This window comes from Rhinolophus ferrumequinum, chromosome 9 (genome assembly GCF_004115265.2).
Source record: "Rhinolophus ferrumequinum isolate MPI-CBG mRhiFer1 chromosome 9, mRhiFer1_v1.p, whole genome shotgun sequence".
Lineage (NCBI taxonomy): Eukaryota > Metazoa > Chordata > Mammalia > Chiroptera > Rhinolophidae > Rhinolophus > Rhinolophus ferrumequinum.
In genome coordinates, this window is record NC_046292.1 from 79,083,908 (window position 1) to 79,101,863 (window position 17,956).

Genomic DNA, 17,956 nt, shown 5'->3' on the forward strand with positions numbered 1-17,956 from the left:
ATACTGCCCCGCACATCTGTATTCCCTGGCTAGACCCTTTTTAATGCACCCTCTTTATCTGCTTCTGGACCAGTAGATCTACTCGGGGACCATCTCCTGCCATCCCTGCTGGCTGTACCACCAGCCTGCCCCGGAAACACAGAATCCATATCTCACCTCCATCTCATTAGCTGGCAGTGAGGAGGGACTTGGGGTGCAGGGAGGGAGGGGACCAAAGCAGCCATTCGTAATACTAATTTATTCATAAGCCTTCAACAGCTTGTGATTGAAAGTGATAAATCCCCATTTCTAAAATATCTTTTGGAAATAATGAGGCTTCCAAGCATGCTGAGATTTGCCTGTCACTGAACATTTTAGAGACAGTGTTTCCAACTTGTGGCATGAGGACATTTAAAACGAGAGGCCCTTGCATCCAAAAGCATGTTGAGCTTTGTGTCCTGTGTGATAAATATCTGGTATTGCAAATATGTGCGGTGTTCTGTTTCAAATGTGTGTAAATGCTACAGGAAATTCAGTCATTTTAAAAGTGCTACTGAATTCATACTAGATTTCTGTTGTCATGTATTTTCTCAGTAAATTGTCAATAAAAGTACACCCACTCTTAAACTTGAATAAGTTTAAAACCACTGTTCTAGATTGCAATTTTTAGACGACTTAATTTGAAATCAAGGAAGCATAAGTAAAAAGGTCTCTAAAGGTGATTGTTTTGAATATTGTCAAGTGGTCTTCACTGATCCTTCAAGTCTAAAGAAATCCGACATCTGAATTATTCTATCAACATTGAGAATCATGGTAATGTGTAATCTTAAACATGATTTTGATGTCCCAGCACTCCACTGATGGGCTGTGGGGAACTTCCTGTCTCACCCGTGGGCAGGCACCATTCTTGAAGTAGAAATGGGATTGGCAGAAGTCGAGAGCTGACTCCTGGGGTGCTGTGATTACGCAGTCTTGGGGCAGGGTCCCCTTCCAAAAAGATTAAGAGCAGTTCCTCACTTAGCTTTATTCCTTGAGCTTTGAAGGCTTTTGGATTCTATGTTGTCCTATTAAAACACAAATATCCCAAGCATATCCTAAACCCCAAAACACAGAATCATGGCTCTGAAGAGCTGAAAGGATGTCACCCTATAAAAACTTCTTACAGAGCTTAGTGGATAGCTAGCTGAGTATAAAATGCTGGGGGAAAGACAACGCAGCCTACTGAGGGCAGGAAAATCACCTCCAAGAGAAGAGGCCCCAGGTAGCCCTGAGGGACCAGAGCAGTAAGGCAGCTGAGAGCGGGACCCCTCCACCTCGTTTGGGGCCCACTCCCAGCCTGCGTGTTTCTGGGCTTCCGTATTCCACATCCTCTTAAAAAAGAAAACAATCATTTCTGTTCAGATAGAAATGCTCAAATTATAGATAGAGATGGCATTCCTTTGACACATTCTTTGGGTTCAAATATGAAACTGTAAGTGGTATTATCTCTGACTGCATTTTATTTTTGATCTGACTCATGAGAAAGGAACCAAAGCTTATTTCCCCATTCAGATAGTGACACTAATCTCAAGGGGTTGCTGTCAAAATCAGTTCACGTTTGTCAAATGGTTGCTCGTTCCTGGATGAATAAGATACAGAAATATAAATTTTTAATAATTAATGAAAATTTAAACTTAGTGTCTATAGCTCAGTTTTCTCATGATTAAAAGAAAAACAAACCCAAGCTATAGGCTTGAACCCCAGGCCCAATCACTACCAACAGCTTTTTTGTTTTTGTATTAAATATACATTGCTTCATTTTTAGGTTGAGCTCTTATTGCATTCTTTCTCTTTTTTACCCCCTCCTCCAAATCTGTAGACATGCGTCTGAGTTCTCAAGATTCTTTTATAAAATGGCAGCCAACCGAAGTCAGTGTTACATATATGAGAATGTCTTACCGAGAAAATTCCATAGACACCATTTTTGTGCTGAAATCCAAATGTTAGGAGCAAGGGGATGCTTTGGGGTTTTAAATTATGAACAAATAAGCTATAAAGAATGATAGGCACATAGTAAACATGATTAAATGTATTGCAGAAATTAAATATGTGATATCACGTAAGAATAAATGAATAAAGAAATACATTCATTGAATATCTTTAAATAAAGAATTAAGTTGATAACATCACCAAAAACAGTAAAGTATTGGATATGTCAAAAAAACATATTATAGTCATTGGGGAATTAAGATGTATTTTGTGTGTGTTACTTTAGCATTTTTAATACTAAAGCTACGTGATAACGTTACATTGAGGTCAAACAGCCATCCACAATCTCGCTGTATCAATGAAGCTATTTTTTCAGCAGTGCTTGCCAGTCCTTCTTCATCTGACGAGTTATACATATTTGTCTTTTTATTCTTCTTTCAGTTAATATCTTATAAATGTCTTAACCATACTTATTAATGGCTACATGATAGTTCATCAAGTGGATATCATTCCATGCAGAAATGAGCGTCTTTATGTAGAAAATTCTTTTCTCCTTTTGGATTATGCCCTTAGCATATATCTTCAGAAGAGGTATGATTATGTGAAAATATATGGATTTTTTATGGGTTTTGATACATGTTATCAAATTGCTTTCTAAAGGTCTTTTAACAGTTTACACTATCACTGATAATGAGAGTATCTCACCTCGCTCTCGTTAGTATTGTTTATATATTGGCCAAAATCTTACTTCAAACAGGGCTGAACATTTTTTCTCTTCAGCGAATCATCTGTTTTTTATATTGGGGTCTTAATTTTTTCCAACAATTTCGTTTGATTTTTTTACTATGGTAAAAATAATGGTCTTTTGCCAGTTGTGGCAACTATTTTTCCTCAGTCTGTCATTTCGCATTTTATTGTATTTTTTTAAACATGCAAGAGCATTTAGTGTTTGTGTCTGTTGATCTTTGATAATTTCTTCAGTTGTATGTAAGATCTCTGTATTGGTAACTTTAAAGATTTAATTTGGTTTTCTTGAAATTTCTCTGTATTTCATTTTTGATGTTCACTTACTCACCTGGTATGCCTCTAAATTGATTTTATAATTGGCCAACTAGTTTTCACAATATCATTTATTACAAATTACTTCCTCATTTGTTTCTCGTATGTTTGGTTTAGTATATGATAGTCTGCTTGGGGATATTCCATTTCAGTGATTTACCATCTCTTTTTGTTTTCTATGATGTTTAAATTATTGGTTTATGAAGTGTTTTACTATCTGGTAAGGTGAGGCTACCTGTCCCCCTCCCCCGCCTTTTAAAAAAAAATCCGATCAAAGTTGTGATATCAGAATTACTAGGAAAAATCCATTAGATAGCTTTTCACCCTTTTCCATGCCCCATGATCTTTGAAAAGTTGGAAAAATGTTAGTTTCTCCATCACATTTTTATATTTAACAATTTCAATTCTTGTGTTAATTTCTGTAATATCTATAATTTGGAATCAAATTATTAATTTCATTGATGTTTCAAAATGTGTTAGCATATATTTGGACATGGCAGTGGAGGGGAGGACAAAAAGATTTCCTTGATCCTCTTAGGGTCCCAGTCTGGGTCTCAAAATTAACGACAGATTAATAGGAGAAAAGTGTACAAATTTAATATGTGTTACACGACATGGGGCTTTCATAAGGCAATGAAAACCTAAAGAAACAGTTAGACCTGTGAGTGGTTGAACTAGGTTTGATGAAGAGGGCCCGGTTGTGGAGGGTATGACAGGGGAGGAGTTTGGAGGGAAGTATAGTCAACTGGGGGGGACTTCACAGAGTCTGTGTGTCTGGATTCTTCTCGGAGTCTCTCTGTCTTGGAGATAAGGATGCTTCTTTCCTCCGGGCCTTAGGACCTGTTTCAGGGGAGAAAGGTGGCAGGAAGATCCGTGCCCTGCTTCTGCTGTTTTCTCAAACTCCCTCAGCTGACAATACTCATACGCCGAGGTGCCATACTCTGGGGTAGCGTGTCCTGACCCCATCATTAGTCACGTATTTTTACATCACTTCTGTATCTCTGTTGGCATACCCTCTTTCTCCTATCTCACTTTGGGTATGTTTCCTTCTTTTCTGTTTTCTTAATTATTTGCCAGAGTTTTGTCTTTTGTCTATTAATTTTGTAATAAATACAAATGTAATTTTATATTGTTTACATGAATGTCTACATGGAGATGACTGGAAAACCTCTCCATGTTGTCTCTGGAATGGAGAGGATGAGAACACACCCTCAGTTAGTCCTAGGCTTCAGGACAAAGAGCAGATGTGGTCACACCATGTTATGTCTCCTGTTGTGTGAAGCCACCAAGCAAACCACTGAGCGGGAACTAGTCAGGGGTCCCCAGGACGAGGCAGAAGTGCCGTGGCAATGACCGCAGGCGCTTGTCTCTCTCCAGCGAAGGGGACCACAGGTCACACTTGTTTATGTACTTTGGTTGTTGCTGTTTGTAGATGATTTTGCAGATACTTTCAAGAGGTAAGGAGAGGACATTTCTGTCATTTCCATGAATTGTGCCAGCTTCCCCATCTTATATTTCTTTTTTCCCCCATTATATAAATATTTGTACAAAGTAAACATTTGAATGAAGTGGATGCACAGGTATAGTTAGTTCGCCTCAAGCAGTGGTTCTTCAAGTCTGGTCCTTGGAGCACCGCTGTCAGCGTCACCTGGGACTGGTTAGATGTGCAAATTCTCGGGCCCTACCGATTACTAAGTCAGAAACTGGGCATGGGGCCCAGAAATCTCTGTGTTCATCAGCCCTCTACAGGATTTTGATGCCACTAAAGGTTGAGAACCACTGGCCTGCTGTTCTTTATAACCTCTTTGAATCAACCCTTTTAAATAGCAGGTTTATACTTACTTTTCTAGAGTCGCTCATGTAGTAACAAAAACTCATCTTTGGAGTTTGAAAGGATTCCTGTAGAAATCTAAACCTCCCTCATTCTCCCCCTTCCCAAATAGTTGTTACTGAGTAGGTCAGTACCCTAAATAAATTTCAGGAAAGTTTCAGATGTGACTTAAAAATTCCAGGAAATTGGACTATTGCCTAAATATCCATAACACAGAGCTTCTAGCCTGGAATTTTTTATTCTTACAGGAAAAAAATTGGAAACTACTTAGAGATTGGGATAACATGATATATGCTTCATATTTTATACAGTATGTTTATGTATTGTTTCTGTAAAAAAGTATCTTTATGGGGTGGCCAGTTAGCTCAGTTGGTTAGAGCGTGGTGCTGATAACACTAAAGTTGCCGTTGGATCCCCGCATGGGCCAACTGGGAACTGCGCCCTCCTTAAAAAAGAAAGAAAAAAAGTATCTTTAGTCAACATATCACACAAGAGCACTTTCACATGGAGTTGAGCCACTCCTTTAAGGTGTGACTCATCTTGCCCATGTAGTCATTTTGGTCCCCTGCGGGACGTACCGCAGTCTTGATGCTACCTGGACTCATTTCAGGCCACCAAGCTCCACTGTCAACCTCCCACCTTTATCTTTGAACAGGTCAATAACGCATGAAGTCTCTGACCAAAGACTGAGTGCATTTCTCACTTATCCATTAATCTTAAGCTTTTTGGTTCTAATCCTTCTTTAAGCACTAAAATGACCAAGAAAACAAATACAAAAATACCTTCAGGTTTTTGTTAATAATTACCTTTTTAAAAAAAATATCACTGTCTTAATTCAAAAGGTCTGAAATTCCTTACTACTAATCTGATCTTCATATAAGTTTTACCCAAAATAGACAAGATTTGGGATTACCTGTTCCTTCCCCAATGACAAGTTGATAAAAATAGAAATGTAGCGTTTAAGAATTGGAAGTGACTTTCTTATGGATACCGTCCACCACCTCACCCACCTCCCCCTTTAACGGATCAGTAATTCGAGGCCTGGGGTTGGAAACAGTGTGGCTGGGAGACACGCAGCTACACCAGGCTGGCGAAGCTCAGGTACAGTGGAGCATTTCTGTCTTAACTGTTAACAACAAACCTTGTACACATTGTGTTTCTGCAGTATCTATTTTGCTAATACTCTAGATAGTGGTTATTTCCTTCAGGGTAAGTGACAGAAATATTAAAAGCATTCTAGAAGTTTAGATACTAGAATAGTGTTTGTTTCCTGTGACGTGGGTTTAGGAAACAGCTGTTCCAGTAGCTGTTCCAAAGGACTGAACTTTGTGAAATCTCCTGAGGAGTTTCCATACGTTCTTTGTTGTCCAAAAGTTAATTCTGACGGTCTGCAAAACCTGCCATTATTCCAAACTACCATATTTTAGGTAAGGATCATCCTTTCTTAGTTGCATGTAAAAAAAATTAAGTACCATTTGATTCTTGATAAATGTGTGTAAGGGTTAAGTATGTGTGTGCATGTGTGTGTTGTTGGAGGTTGAAGAAAAGTTTTGTAAAAAGTCATTTAACTTTATTTTGAAAAATGTGTTAACTGTAGCATGCAGTTGAATTAATTTTCCAAATACCAATTCTGAGGAATAGGGCTCTATAATACTTTAGAATACTCATAGAAATAATACATGGCATAAAATAATTATAAATCTTGTCTTAGAAACTAATTAGTGATGAAGGCTAAACAGAAAAATTTTAAAACCTGTAGAAATGGAGAAATTTACATTTTTAAAATCCATGTATAAAAGCCCCAATTCTAGAAAATATTAATTTAAGGTGTCTGTCTGGTCCTATTTGAGAGTTGTATTCACTTTTTAAGGTGGGGTCAAGAGGTTGGGGAGACTTTAAAAATGGTTGAGTATGTCTTATTTTGAGAACTAATTTAAGGTAGAAATAAAACATAGTGGTTAAATAGTAAAAGTACAGAATTGGTGACTTTTAAAACTGGAAGGACATCTTGTTGTATTGGATATTTTGTCATCATGTAACAAGTCCTGGTTCCTGAACAGAATTTTGTTTTGAATTAAATGTTTTATAAGTCCAAATGTAAAGAAAAGTAAAGTAGGAAAAAAAATATCTCAAGGAACTAAAAGTACCTCTAGAAAAGTAGCAATTATTGAACTATTTAAGAGGGAGTTGAAACTTGTTTCTAACAGACACCTACCCTGGGGAAAAAGAGGGCAGGAAACAGATTCCTGTTTTGTAATTAGTAGGTCTCACCAAACGCAGGCCAGGCTGTGGAGGAACGGACTCACTCCGACATGCGCTGATGATGGGGACAGAAAAATGGAATAGCCACTGTGGAAGAGTTTGGCAGTTCCTTTCCAAACGGAAAATGCACTCACCGTATGACCCAGCCATTGCATTTATCTCAGAAAAATGACTTCTTTTCATGCAGGGACTGGTACACAAATGTTCATAGCAGCTTTATTCCTAACACCCCAAGAGTTGGAAACAAACCAGGTGTCCTTCAGTGAGTGAATAGTTCAATCTGTGATTCATCTGTACCTTGAAATTCTACTCAGCAACAAAAAGGAACAAACTATCAGTACATGCAACAGCTAGCTGGGATGAACCTCAAGGAAATTACGCTGAGTGAAAAACAGCCAATCTTGAAAGGATACATACTTCATGATTCATTTATGTAAAATTTGTGAAATAAGCTAATTACAGATTTGGAGAACAGGTTGGCGGTTGGGGGGGAGGGGGGTGCTGTAAGAGGGCAACTGAGGCAGCCGTGTGGTTCAGTATCTTGCTTGTGGTTGTCACACAGACTAGTCATGTGATGAGACTGCAGGGAGCTCCCTGCACACTCACACTAGTGCACATGTGACTGGCGAAGTCTAAGGTCTGTGGCCGTACCAATGTCAGTTGTTTGGGTTTTGATATTGTATCATAATTGTGTAAGATGTTAGCATTGGGGGAGGCGCGGATGGGTGCCCGATGCTGCCCTGTACATTTCTTGCTGACGTCCTGTGAACCTTTAGCTATTTCAAAGTGAAAAGTTAAAAACAATAATTGTTCCAGTGATACCCCCCCAAAAAAAATGAATATATTAATAACAATTTCATATATATAGTACAAAGGAAAAAAGAAAACCTGATGAGTATACACCCACAGCTATTTGTGGTCATCTATTTTTGGTGATTTCACAGGGATATTTTTTTTACCAACAGATTTTTGTTATAGTCTTTTAGTGTTCATACAGTTTGATAGCCTTGTTGGCCATTAAGTTTTTATCAAAACCAGTTTGTAAAGATATGTATTTGCTATTTGTATTTAGAAATTGATTTGAAAATTTACAGAGATTCCACATTTCTCCCTTGATCACATCACATGTATTTTAGTGTCACAAAATTCATACTGTCCAACAATATACAAACAGCTGAGTTGTAAATATTTAAATTATAGATATTAAATTTATTCCTAGTCTTGGTTATTTATCTTGAATGAAGAGTGCTCTCAAGCTTTACTATTATGTAGAGATTACTAGGGTTTTTCTTAACACATTTAAATTTGTTACCCTTTTAGCACTTTTGGGTTAAAGAGATTCTCATTAACTCTTTTAACAAAGAGGTTTATCCTGGTTTTCCTCACATCATCCATTTCCTTCCTGCAGCTTTGGGGGCCATTTTCAGTCATCACCACCTCACTGTCTTAGTACTTACAGCTGTGTTAAATTCGTTGTGGAATAGGTTGAAATTGTTCCTAAAATGAGCTTGATGGATTATTTTTTATATATTTCATATATCTTGCGGTACCCTTATGCCCCATTAAAACATAGAATTGAGAATTGATTATGCCATCTTCACTGACAATGGGATTTTGTTGTTGTTTTGAGTAATTTATCCATTTGAAATTGGTAGTGATGCAGTCAGATAAAACTTGAGCAATGATGTGGAGTTGAAATAAAAGGAAACACAGACCTGGGTTGATAATGGAATTAAATGATTTCTCCTGACTCCTGATAGAAAAACTACTGCAGCTTTTTCATGTTTTTTTTTCTTTTTAATCTTAAGGCTGTTCTTTGAAGTTGTATAAATCTTTGTCTTGCTTTCCCCAGAACAAGGGGTCATTTTTCCTTGTAGAAAGTGCTCTATACTTTATATTTTTCCATAATCATTCTAAAATTCACATGCTGTTAGACCTTTAGATTTGAAGTACTCCCTCAAATGTCCTTCATCATTTCACCATTCCTAAATGTGATTGTTTCCTGGTGCAAGCTGGGCTAATGATTCCAGCACAAAGAGCACAGTTAAAATATCCTCGCTCAGGCGCGGAGCCGAGGGTGAATCTTAGATGCTGAGCAGGACAGTTATTTTTAACGTCTGCCACGTGCCTTTTTATCATGGTCCCGAGTGCGGAGCTGGTACATTGTAACTCACTTGTCAGTGATTCTAGCTTAGCAGTCAGCCCTGAGATACAAGAGGGGCTCAGGGTGGTACAGTGGGAGCCAGTAGAGGGCAGTTGGAAGTATTTCAAGTAACTAGTGTGTAACATGTTTTAAAATCGAAAACAGTCATTTTCTTCCTTTTTCTAAAGTCGTTTTAAAGTTTCCTAATCCAAACAAACCTGTGAAGGGTGAGACATGATTAGATTTCATTCCAATATAGAAAACCCAAGATAGAAAAAAAACTATAGGACTTACATTTGAGAAACATGCGAGAATTGAACTCATGAAGCAGAAGTCTTGAGAAGAATGGAAGTTTTCAAGTTACATAACTGTTTGTCTGTAGAAAATCTTAATTCAGTTTAAACAACATATTCTTTAATGGAAAACCCCTTGATGATTTCTGCGTTGATCTTTGTTTTTGAGCTGCTTACTCTGGAATTATTTTTTTTAAAAAAGATTAATTGAACTTTGAAGTGTTAGAAGCATACTTAATCTATTTTAGGGTTGACTTATTCTTGGCAGTCGTGAAGCAGTTGAACAGACAAGTTGATGGCTGAAGTGAACAAATGAAAAGACATCTTCAGTTCTCTTTTTTCCCCTCTCTTATGAGTACACTCTAAATTCCTTGCAGATTTACTAAGAGCACTGAACAGTGACTAATTCAAGTGCCTGAGTGGGACAGAGTTGGGATGATTCTCAGTGTTGCACTCATCCTGGTTCGTGGTCGTGTCTTGTCCTTTTCATGAATCGCCGTTTTACATGATGCTGGTATTAACATTAGGTGACAGGTTTGGTCAGTGCTGTATGTCTGGTGCCTCCCACGTTACCTCCTTTAATCCTGCCAACAACCTTATGCAATAAGGTCTTTTTACCTCTCGTACAGAGGAGGAAGCTGAGACGCAGAGAGACTGAATTGCTTACAGCTAGCAATAGATATCCTAACTGGGGTTCCTCTGGAAGTAGAGCCTGAGATGAAGTTTGTGTGGGAGGTGATCCGGGAAGCAGGAGTGAGGAAGCAGAGAGAGTGAGCGAAAGAGGAAACGTCAGTGAAGAGATGGATTATTCAAGTTGCTGCCACAACCAAGGGGCTGCAGTCCCACCAGGCTCTCTGAGCAGTGTTCAGAAGGCCTCCTAGCAGTGTCCATCCAAAGGATGGGAGACGGGGGCTTTGATACACTGACTGCTGTCACCTGCTGGTTAAAAGCTGCCTTAATTCCCCAGAACTCCGGGATTCAGAGACAACTATGACCAGGAAGAGATGCACAGACATGGCCTTGAGGTGGGGCCTGGGGGCATATGAAGGAGCTCACACAGAGCAGCAGAAATCAGAAGTAGGCCGAGGGCATGTGGTGTGAGACGCCAGACACGTCTGCTAAAAGGAATAGGACCCCAAGCCGGACTGATTCCAAAGCCGGTGCTCTCCAAGTTACATCACCCTGTAAGTGAATGTATGAGGTGGGGGTGTAAGTTAGGGGGACAGAGAAATATAGAGAAAGCACATAGTGATTATAGTGGTGTGAAGAGACTGCACATCCTAAATGTTATGTGCACCTGGGAAGATGGAGTTGACTGTGGTGTTGCTTCTGTTAATATTGGTTTGTATTCCTTACATATATGTAGATTAGATGACAAGAGGACTGACCAGAATATTCTAAGTGTTGGGAAACTATAAACTGATTTGGGATAAAAATATACTCCCTCATTGAGTTTTTAAGATACATCATGCCTACAGGGTGAGGTCGTACTCAGGAGCTGTGAGATGTGGTGTTGGGTATTTGTGAGGACTGGGGAACGACTCAGGCCGATCACATGGGCCAGTAGACCATTGTTCATTGTAAATACTGCTGTTTTTGTTTTCGTCATTGTTGTTGTTAAAAGTATCTTGATAACATCCCAAAGATTTTTTTAATTGAGATATAATTGATGTAGAACATAGTGTAAATTTAAGGTTACAGCATGTTGATTTGATATATTTGTACTATACTGATTTATATATGATTTCCAATGTAGACTTAGCTAATACCTCACACGATTGTGTGTGTGTGTGTGTGAAGAATATGTAAGATCTACTCTCAGAAATTTTGACGTATATGACACAGCATTGTTGACTATAATCTCAATGCTGTAATAGCATCTCCAGAACTTAAAATTCCGACTGCAAGTTTGTGCCCTCTGACCAACAGCTTCCCCAGTCCCCGCCCCAGCCCCTGGTAACCACCACCTACTCTCGCTTTCTCTGAGTTCGGCGTTTGTAGATTCCACAGAGGAGTGATATCATACAGTATTTGTCTTTCTCTGTATGGCTTATCGCACTTAATATAATTCCCTCAAGGCCCATCCATGTTGTCTCAAACAGCAGGGTTTCCTTCTTTTTCATGACCGAGTGATATTCCGTTGTATATATACATCTTCATTATCCATTCATCCACTGACAGGCACTCTGGCTGTTTCCGTATCTTGGCTGTTGTGAAAATGCTGCAATGAACATGGGAGTGTAGATACTTTTTCAATAATCCTGTTTTCATTTACTTTGGATAACTACCCTATTATTTTGGATAAATACTTTGGATCATAAGGTAGTCCTAGTTTTAATTGTTTGAGGAACCTTCATACTGTTTTCCATAATGGCCACACCAGTACAATCCCACGAAGAGTGCCCAAGTGTTCCCTTATCTTTTTGTTAATAGCCATTCTAACAGGTGTGAGGTGATACCTCATTGTGGCTTTGCTTTGCATTTCCCTGACGATTAGTGATGTGGAATACCTTTTCAGGTACCTGTTGGCCATTTGTATGTATGTTTTCTTTGGAGAAATGTCTATTCAGATCTTCTGTGCATTTTTAATCAGATTTTTTTTTAATTGAGTGCTGTGAGCTCTAATATCCCAAAGTTGTTGACACTCCTTAGAGATGAACCAGAAGGAACAATGCCTTGGGAGGAATTATTTTTCAGAGTTTGGGGCCCTAAGTTTATCCCAGGACAGGAAGATAGCTGAAACCTTGTTCTCCTGTCATACTTAACCTAGCATGGTGTCTGCCCCTGGAGAGGTGTTTAAGGTAAAGAACTCAAGTTGTTATTTTTCTATTCTTCAGCCAGTCAGATTTATGCATAATAGATCACCACAAACGTGGTAGTTCAAAAACAACACAAATTGGCTCAGTCTGTAGGTCAGAAGGCAAGGCCTGGTGTAGCTGGGTTCTCTGCTCAGGGTCTCACAGGCTGCATTCCTTTCTGGAGAAAAATCCACTTCCGAGCTCATTCTGGTTGTCGGCAGTTCCATCCTTCTAGTTCCCTGTCCTGCGGTTATAGGACTGAGGTCCCTGTTTTCTGACTTCCTTGGCCTACCTTGAAAGATCACTGCTCATTTTAACTATAAAGTTCTTTCACAGTTTTCATTTAAGTTTCACATCAATTCTGAGTTACTATTTCTGTCCCAAATTTTCACATGAGTAATTAGAGGCTGAGAAAGTTGAACTGACAGGTTGCATGGTTAATGAACAGCAAAGCCAAGACCAGACTCTTTTTCGAATAGACCACTGTGGCTGCGTTCTTACTCTTCAACAAACATTTCTTGAGTCCTTAGGGCTCTGAGCTTGGTGGTAAGATATTAACATGAATAACATATGGTAACAATGCTCCCGGAAGTCCAAGTCTTACCTTACCTGTTGTATTCTAATGCCTGCATCAAAAGTTGGATCACACTGCTGGGGAAACCTCCGGATGCAGCAGAAAATTCTGCTTGAGTTGAAGGGTTAACTGGGAGGTTGGTCATGAAAGAGGAACAGCTGTTGCATGAAGAGTGGGAGGTGTGGGTGGGAAGGTCCTTCCAGCAGAGGGAACAGCAGGTGCGAAGGCATGGGACTGCCAAGCTGCAGTCAACACGTGCAGCCAGCCGACTGGGCTGGTTGTATCACAGTCGGGGCACCAGCCGGAGTGTGACAAGCAGACGTGACACTGTCAGCTTGGAGGGTAGATGTGCGTAGGTATTTACCCATTTCCTATGTCAGTTCCTTTTCAAGCCCTGACCCAATGATTCTGTTTCCTTAGCTGAACTAGATGCAGAGCACACCCAGAAGGTCCTGGAAATGGAGCACACCCAGCAAATGAAGCTGAAGGAGCGGCAGAAGTTTTTTGAGGAAGCCTTCCAGCATGACATGGAGCAGTACCTCTCCACCGGGTACCTGCAGATAGCAGAGAGGCGAGGCAAGTGGGGGCGCGGGCTGCTGGCAGCAGGGGCTCCCTGCGTGTGCAGAGATGGTGTCAGGCTGCACCCCCCAGGTGCGGCGTGGGAGAAAGCCTCCCAAATCGGAGTGGTGCCTCAGGTTTGTCTTGTCTTTGGTTTTGCCTCTTCCTATAGTTCTAGCTTTAGTTGAAGATATTTAGGAAATGTGAAATATGTTAGGGAAAGAAAGGCCAAAGAAGCATGACCCATATTGTACAGCACAAAATAATCCCTATTACTATTTTAAGGTGGTTCTTTCCAGTCTGTGTGTGAGTCTATTTATATAATTGGTATCAAACTGTACATATATATCTGGCTTTGTAGCTCCCTTCTCCTAATGCTGTATGGGGATCTTTCCCCTTAAATTACTAAAACTTCTTTGCAAGGGTGTGTTTTAAAGGCCGTATGTGCCTCGTCAGCACGGTTCCTAATGTACTTAACCAGTTCCCTAGTGGGACATTTGGGTGCTTTACCTCTGTATGTGGTGCTACGATGAGCATCGAGGTGCATGAATGTTTGGCTGCGTCTCTGGTGTTTCCCAAGAGCACAGTGAGGAGCGGGGAATCGGGTAGGTACCAGGCTCCTTTCCGGGACCTGGCTGTCTCGGGAGTGGCTGGGGCAGTGGGCAGCACCGAGCTTATAGCGCCCCTCAGCCTGGCACCAGAGGGCGGGCGCAGCCTCCGTCACAGGCAGTGTGACGTGCCAGGGCTGCTCCGTGGACCCGCCCTCTGTCCTCCTGGGCGTCTCTCCTGGAAACCCCTTCTTTCCCAAATCTCTCTGTACTCAACCTTTGACCTCTTCCCCGGCTGCCAGGCCCGTTCTGCGTGCTCTGACCCTCACCGCACCCCCCCAATTTATCTGTTACCCTCACTCTGTTCCTTGGCAGTCAGTACTGTCCGCTCCCAGGAGAGTTTAAAGAGATCAAAGAATGAGGAAGGAAAATAGTGTGGAGGAAACCAATGAACAGTAATACAGGAATGCCTCCGAGCGCACTGAAGGGTGCATTATGTGACTGCTTTGTAAACTACGGTGGACAGTGTGGATTTAAAGTTGAACCTCTTTATCTCAAGTCAGCTCTCCCTCTCTGTTTCCCACTGATCTAGTTTGTATTCATCTAGAAAAGTCAGCCTACCTGTTCCCAAAGTATGTTTAGTATTAGGTTTCTGTAATGTCTGGTGCTTCTTATGGGGAAAAGGCCCCTGTGCTTCAGGGATCGGTGTCCTTCAGTCAGCTCGGGCTGCCCTAACCGAATACCAGCCTGGCTGTGGCGAAACTCCAGAGGTTCATTTCTCACAGTTCTGGAGGCTGAAGGCCCAGATCAAAGCGCTGGCTGATTTGGTTCTGTCAGGGTTCTCTCCTGACGTGTATCTCATTCTCCTCACAGGAGAGAGATCTCTCTGGTGTCCCTCCTTAGGCCACTGATCCTCTCCCGAGGGCCCCATCCTCGTAACCTTGTCTAAACCCAGGCACCTCCCAGAGGCCCCAGCTCCAAATTACATGAACAGGGTGGGGGGTGCGTGGGGGCAGACATTCGGTCCCTAACAGACATATACACCCTGGCTCATTTGATCCACAGATTTGAGCATCAGAGACCTGACACCAAGAGGGCGTGGAGGGGTGGGGCGGTGAGGAGAGCAGGAATAGGGACTCCTACTGCGTCCGCAGGTCAGCGCTGCCCGCCGTCAGTTTAGTGCAGCAGACGTTTCCTGAGCCCTTGCTAAGTGGTCAGCACACTTTTAGGCCCAGCGGGGGCAAAGAGAAAATGAAAGTGCCCCTGAAGACGCTACCATTGTCAGGGACCCCCAGGAACACAGGAGGAGGAGGATGTAGTGGTGGGAGCACGACAGGTACCTCTTCCTGTTGACGGTGAGCGCCTTGAGACCGGGACGACATGCGTGTTTCGGGATCGGCTGCGGCAGAGAGCGGCGCTCACCGTCACTGTAAACATTAAGGAACTGAAGGCTTTGGCCTTGAGCACTTAAATGGAGTCGGGCACGTGTTACCAGTATGTGGATTTGAAAGCACTGAAGAACATTGGAGGATGTGGGCTGGTTAGCTTTCTGCTGCAGCGAGAGCTGAAGAGACACTCACACGAGAGACCGGCGTGTGTGCACGGCCTGTTCAGAGCCATCCCTTTGACTGCCCAGCCGGGAGAGGCACGCGTCCTGTTCTTACCAAGTATTCATCTCCAAGGAGGACCACGGGACGTTTAATTTAGAAGAATCAATCACAATAAAAAGTCTCTACAGTGAACATGGTATTTTGGACTCATTCCAGTAAATCAGAAATAGCACTCTGAATTTTTCTCACTTTCCAAGGCATCATTTTTCAATTAAGACGAAGGCACGCATAGGAAGTTTTATCCAGAACATGATCAGAGTGAAGAGACATCTGTGACCACTTGGAGGGTGGTGAGGCCGGAGGACTCAGCGCAGGAGCCCTGTGTGCCTGAAGAGGGGCCGGGCAGAGCCAGCAGTGCCACCGCATGCCCCGCAGGACGTAAGGGGTGCTTTGTACAACCCTGACCCAGCTCTGCCTTCCACGTGATACGACCGCCGTTTTCTGTGTAAAGCACTAATGCTTTTATTTTATTGCGAGTGCCAGGGTATTGACAGTGCAGTTAGTGACGAACAGGCCACCTTGCAGATCCCCCGTGTGCCCCACACTTAGCCCGCAGGTTCCTGCATCTCCGCTGAGCTGGTCGCTCAGCAAACTCCAACCTCTGGAGCCAGGGGTGCCGCCTGTGCTCTCAGATACTCTGACTCAGGCCTCGGGCGTTCTGGGCCCCGTGCCCTGGGAAGAGAACAGGTGATATGGGGCTGCTGATAAAATTAACAAAGTTAGAAAAGACAGAATAGCTAAAAAGGCACCTATCCTCAAATCCAGTGTCCATGCAAAACGATCTGGAATATAAAAATATTTCAAAACCCAATTGCCAGTTCGTGATTTTAACTTTGTCTGATTATCTCCCCATGAGGGTTTTATTTAGAACTTTGAAACTTACTGTGATCATTACTGATTTGAATTTTAATTACGAAGTATTTAAAATATCCAGAAAAGAACTGAAAATAACGTTAACATACCCATGTTTCCAAATTTAACATGTTAATATTTTACCATATTTGCTTCAGATATTTTTGAAATGTTAATATTCCCGACATACAAAAAAGTTTGTTATAAGGATATAAGAATATCTTTGATATAACTCCAAGTTATAAGAACATGTACTAAAAGTTTTAATGTTTTCCATTTTATATTTGGCTCTTAAGTCCATCACCAGTTGATTTTTGTTTATGTAAGGATCCAACTTTAATTTTTTTCCAATGCAGTAACTATTTGAGCACCAGCGTTTTTTTTCCAGTGCTTCACATGGTCTTGTCAGTTTCCACACACGGAGTCCTTTCTAAGCTCTTTTCTGTTGCATTCTTCTATTTGTTAGCCTTGAGCCAAAACCATACTATCTTAATTACAATTAATTAAGCAGCGGTTCTCAACTGGGGACAGTCTTCTCCCAAAGAGAACATCTGGCAATGTCTAGAGGCAGTTTTGCTTGTTGTGATCGGGGGAGGGGCAAGCTGCCGGCACCCTGCAGTGGGCAGAGGCCAGGGATGCTGCCCCACTTCCTTCAGTGCACAGGACGGCCCCACACAACAGGACGATGTGTCCCAAGGCGCAGTCGTGCCGAGCTGGGGAGACTGTTTTGTGCCAAGTCTTGTGTGTGGCAGAGCGGTTCCTGCACGCCTCTACGCACATTGTATACATTCCTTTTTCTTCAGAGCTGCCTTGGCTATGTCCTTCTGTATAGGTATTCATGTCAGATGTTCAGTTCTGTGAAAAACCCTGTCTAGAGTTTGACTGGAATTGCCTTAAGTTTCTGGATTGAGCAAGAACTGGCATCTAAGTGGGATGGATTTTTCTGTGTGTGCTCATGGTGATTCCTCATCACGTGTGTCCTGAGTGACGAGTAGAAATGCCTCCGACGCTGTCTGAGACCAGTGATTTCTCTGTGGAAAGAACTACCTGTTCTTTTGCTCTGATAGTTAACAGTAGTTTCGGTTGTTAATTTTAGCAAATTTCCCATGGAATCATCCCAGCTTGTCTTTAGTTTTCAAATATAGTAGCATAACATTGTCCATAGTACTCCTTTCAATCTTTGAAGTATTTGGGGTTAGTTTTCAAATATATTAGCATAACATTGTCCATAGTACTCCTTTAAATCTTTGAAGTATTTGGGGTTAGATAAGCTTCTGCATTCCTCAAATTGTTAATTTGTGCCTTTCATTGCTTTTCTTTTTAAATTTTTTTATTGGGGGATATTGGGGAACAGTGTGTTTCTCCAGAGCCCATCAGCTCCAAGTCGTTGTCCTTCAATCTTAGTTGCAGGGGGCACAGCCCATCATCCCATGTGGGAATTGAACCGGCAACCTTGTTGTTGAGAGCTCGAGCTCTAACCA

At 41.6% G+C, this 17,956-nt stretch overlaps 1 protein-coding gene across 3 annotated transcripts in view; it reads left to right on the forward strand.

The window, feature by feature from the left end:
* Positions 1-17,956, forward strand: part of DTNBP1 (dystrobrevin binding protein 1) — a 130,584-nt gene that overhangs the window by 105,279 nt on the left and 7,349 nt on the right. For all 3 annotated transcript variants that reach the window (XM_033115667.1, XM_033115668.1, XM_033115666.1), the window contains one exon: positions 13,328-13,483. In XM_033115667.1, coding sequence (XP_032971558.1) covers positions 13,328-13,483 — 156 coding nt within the window. The remainder of the gene's footprint in view (positions 1-13,327; positions 13,484-17,956) is intronic.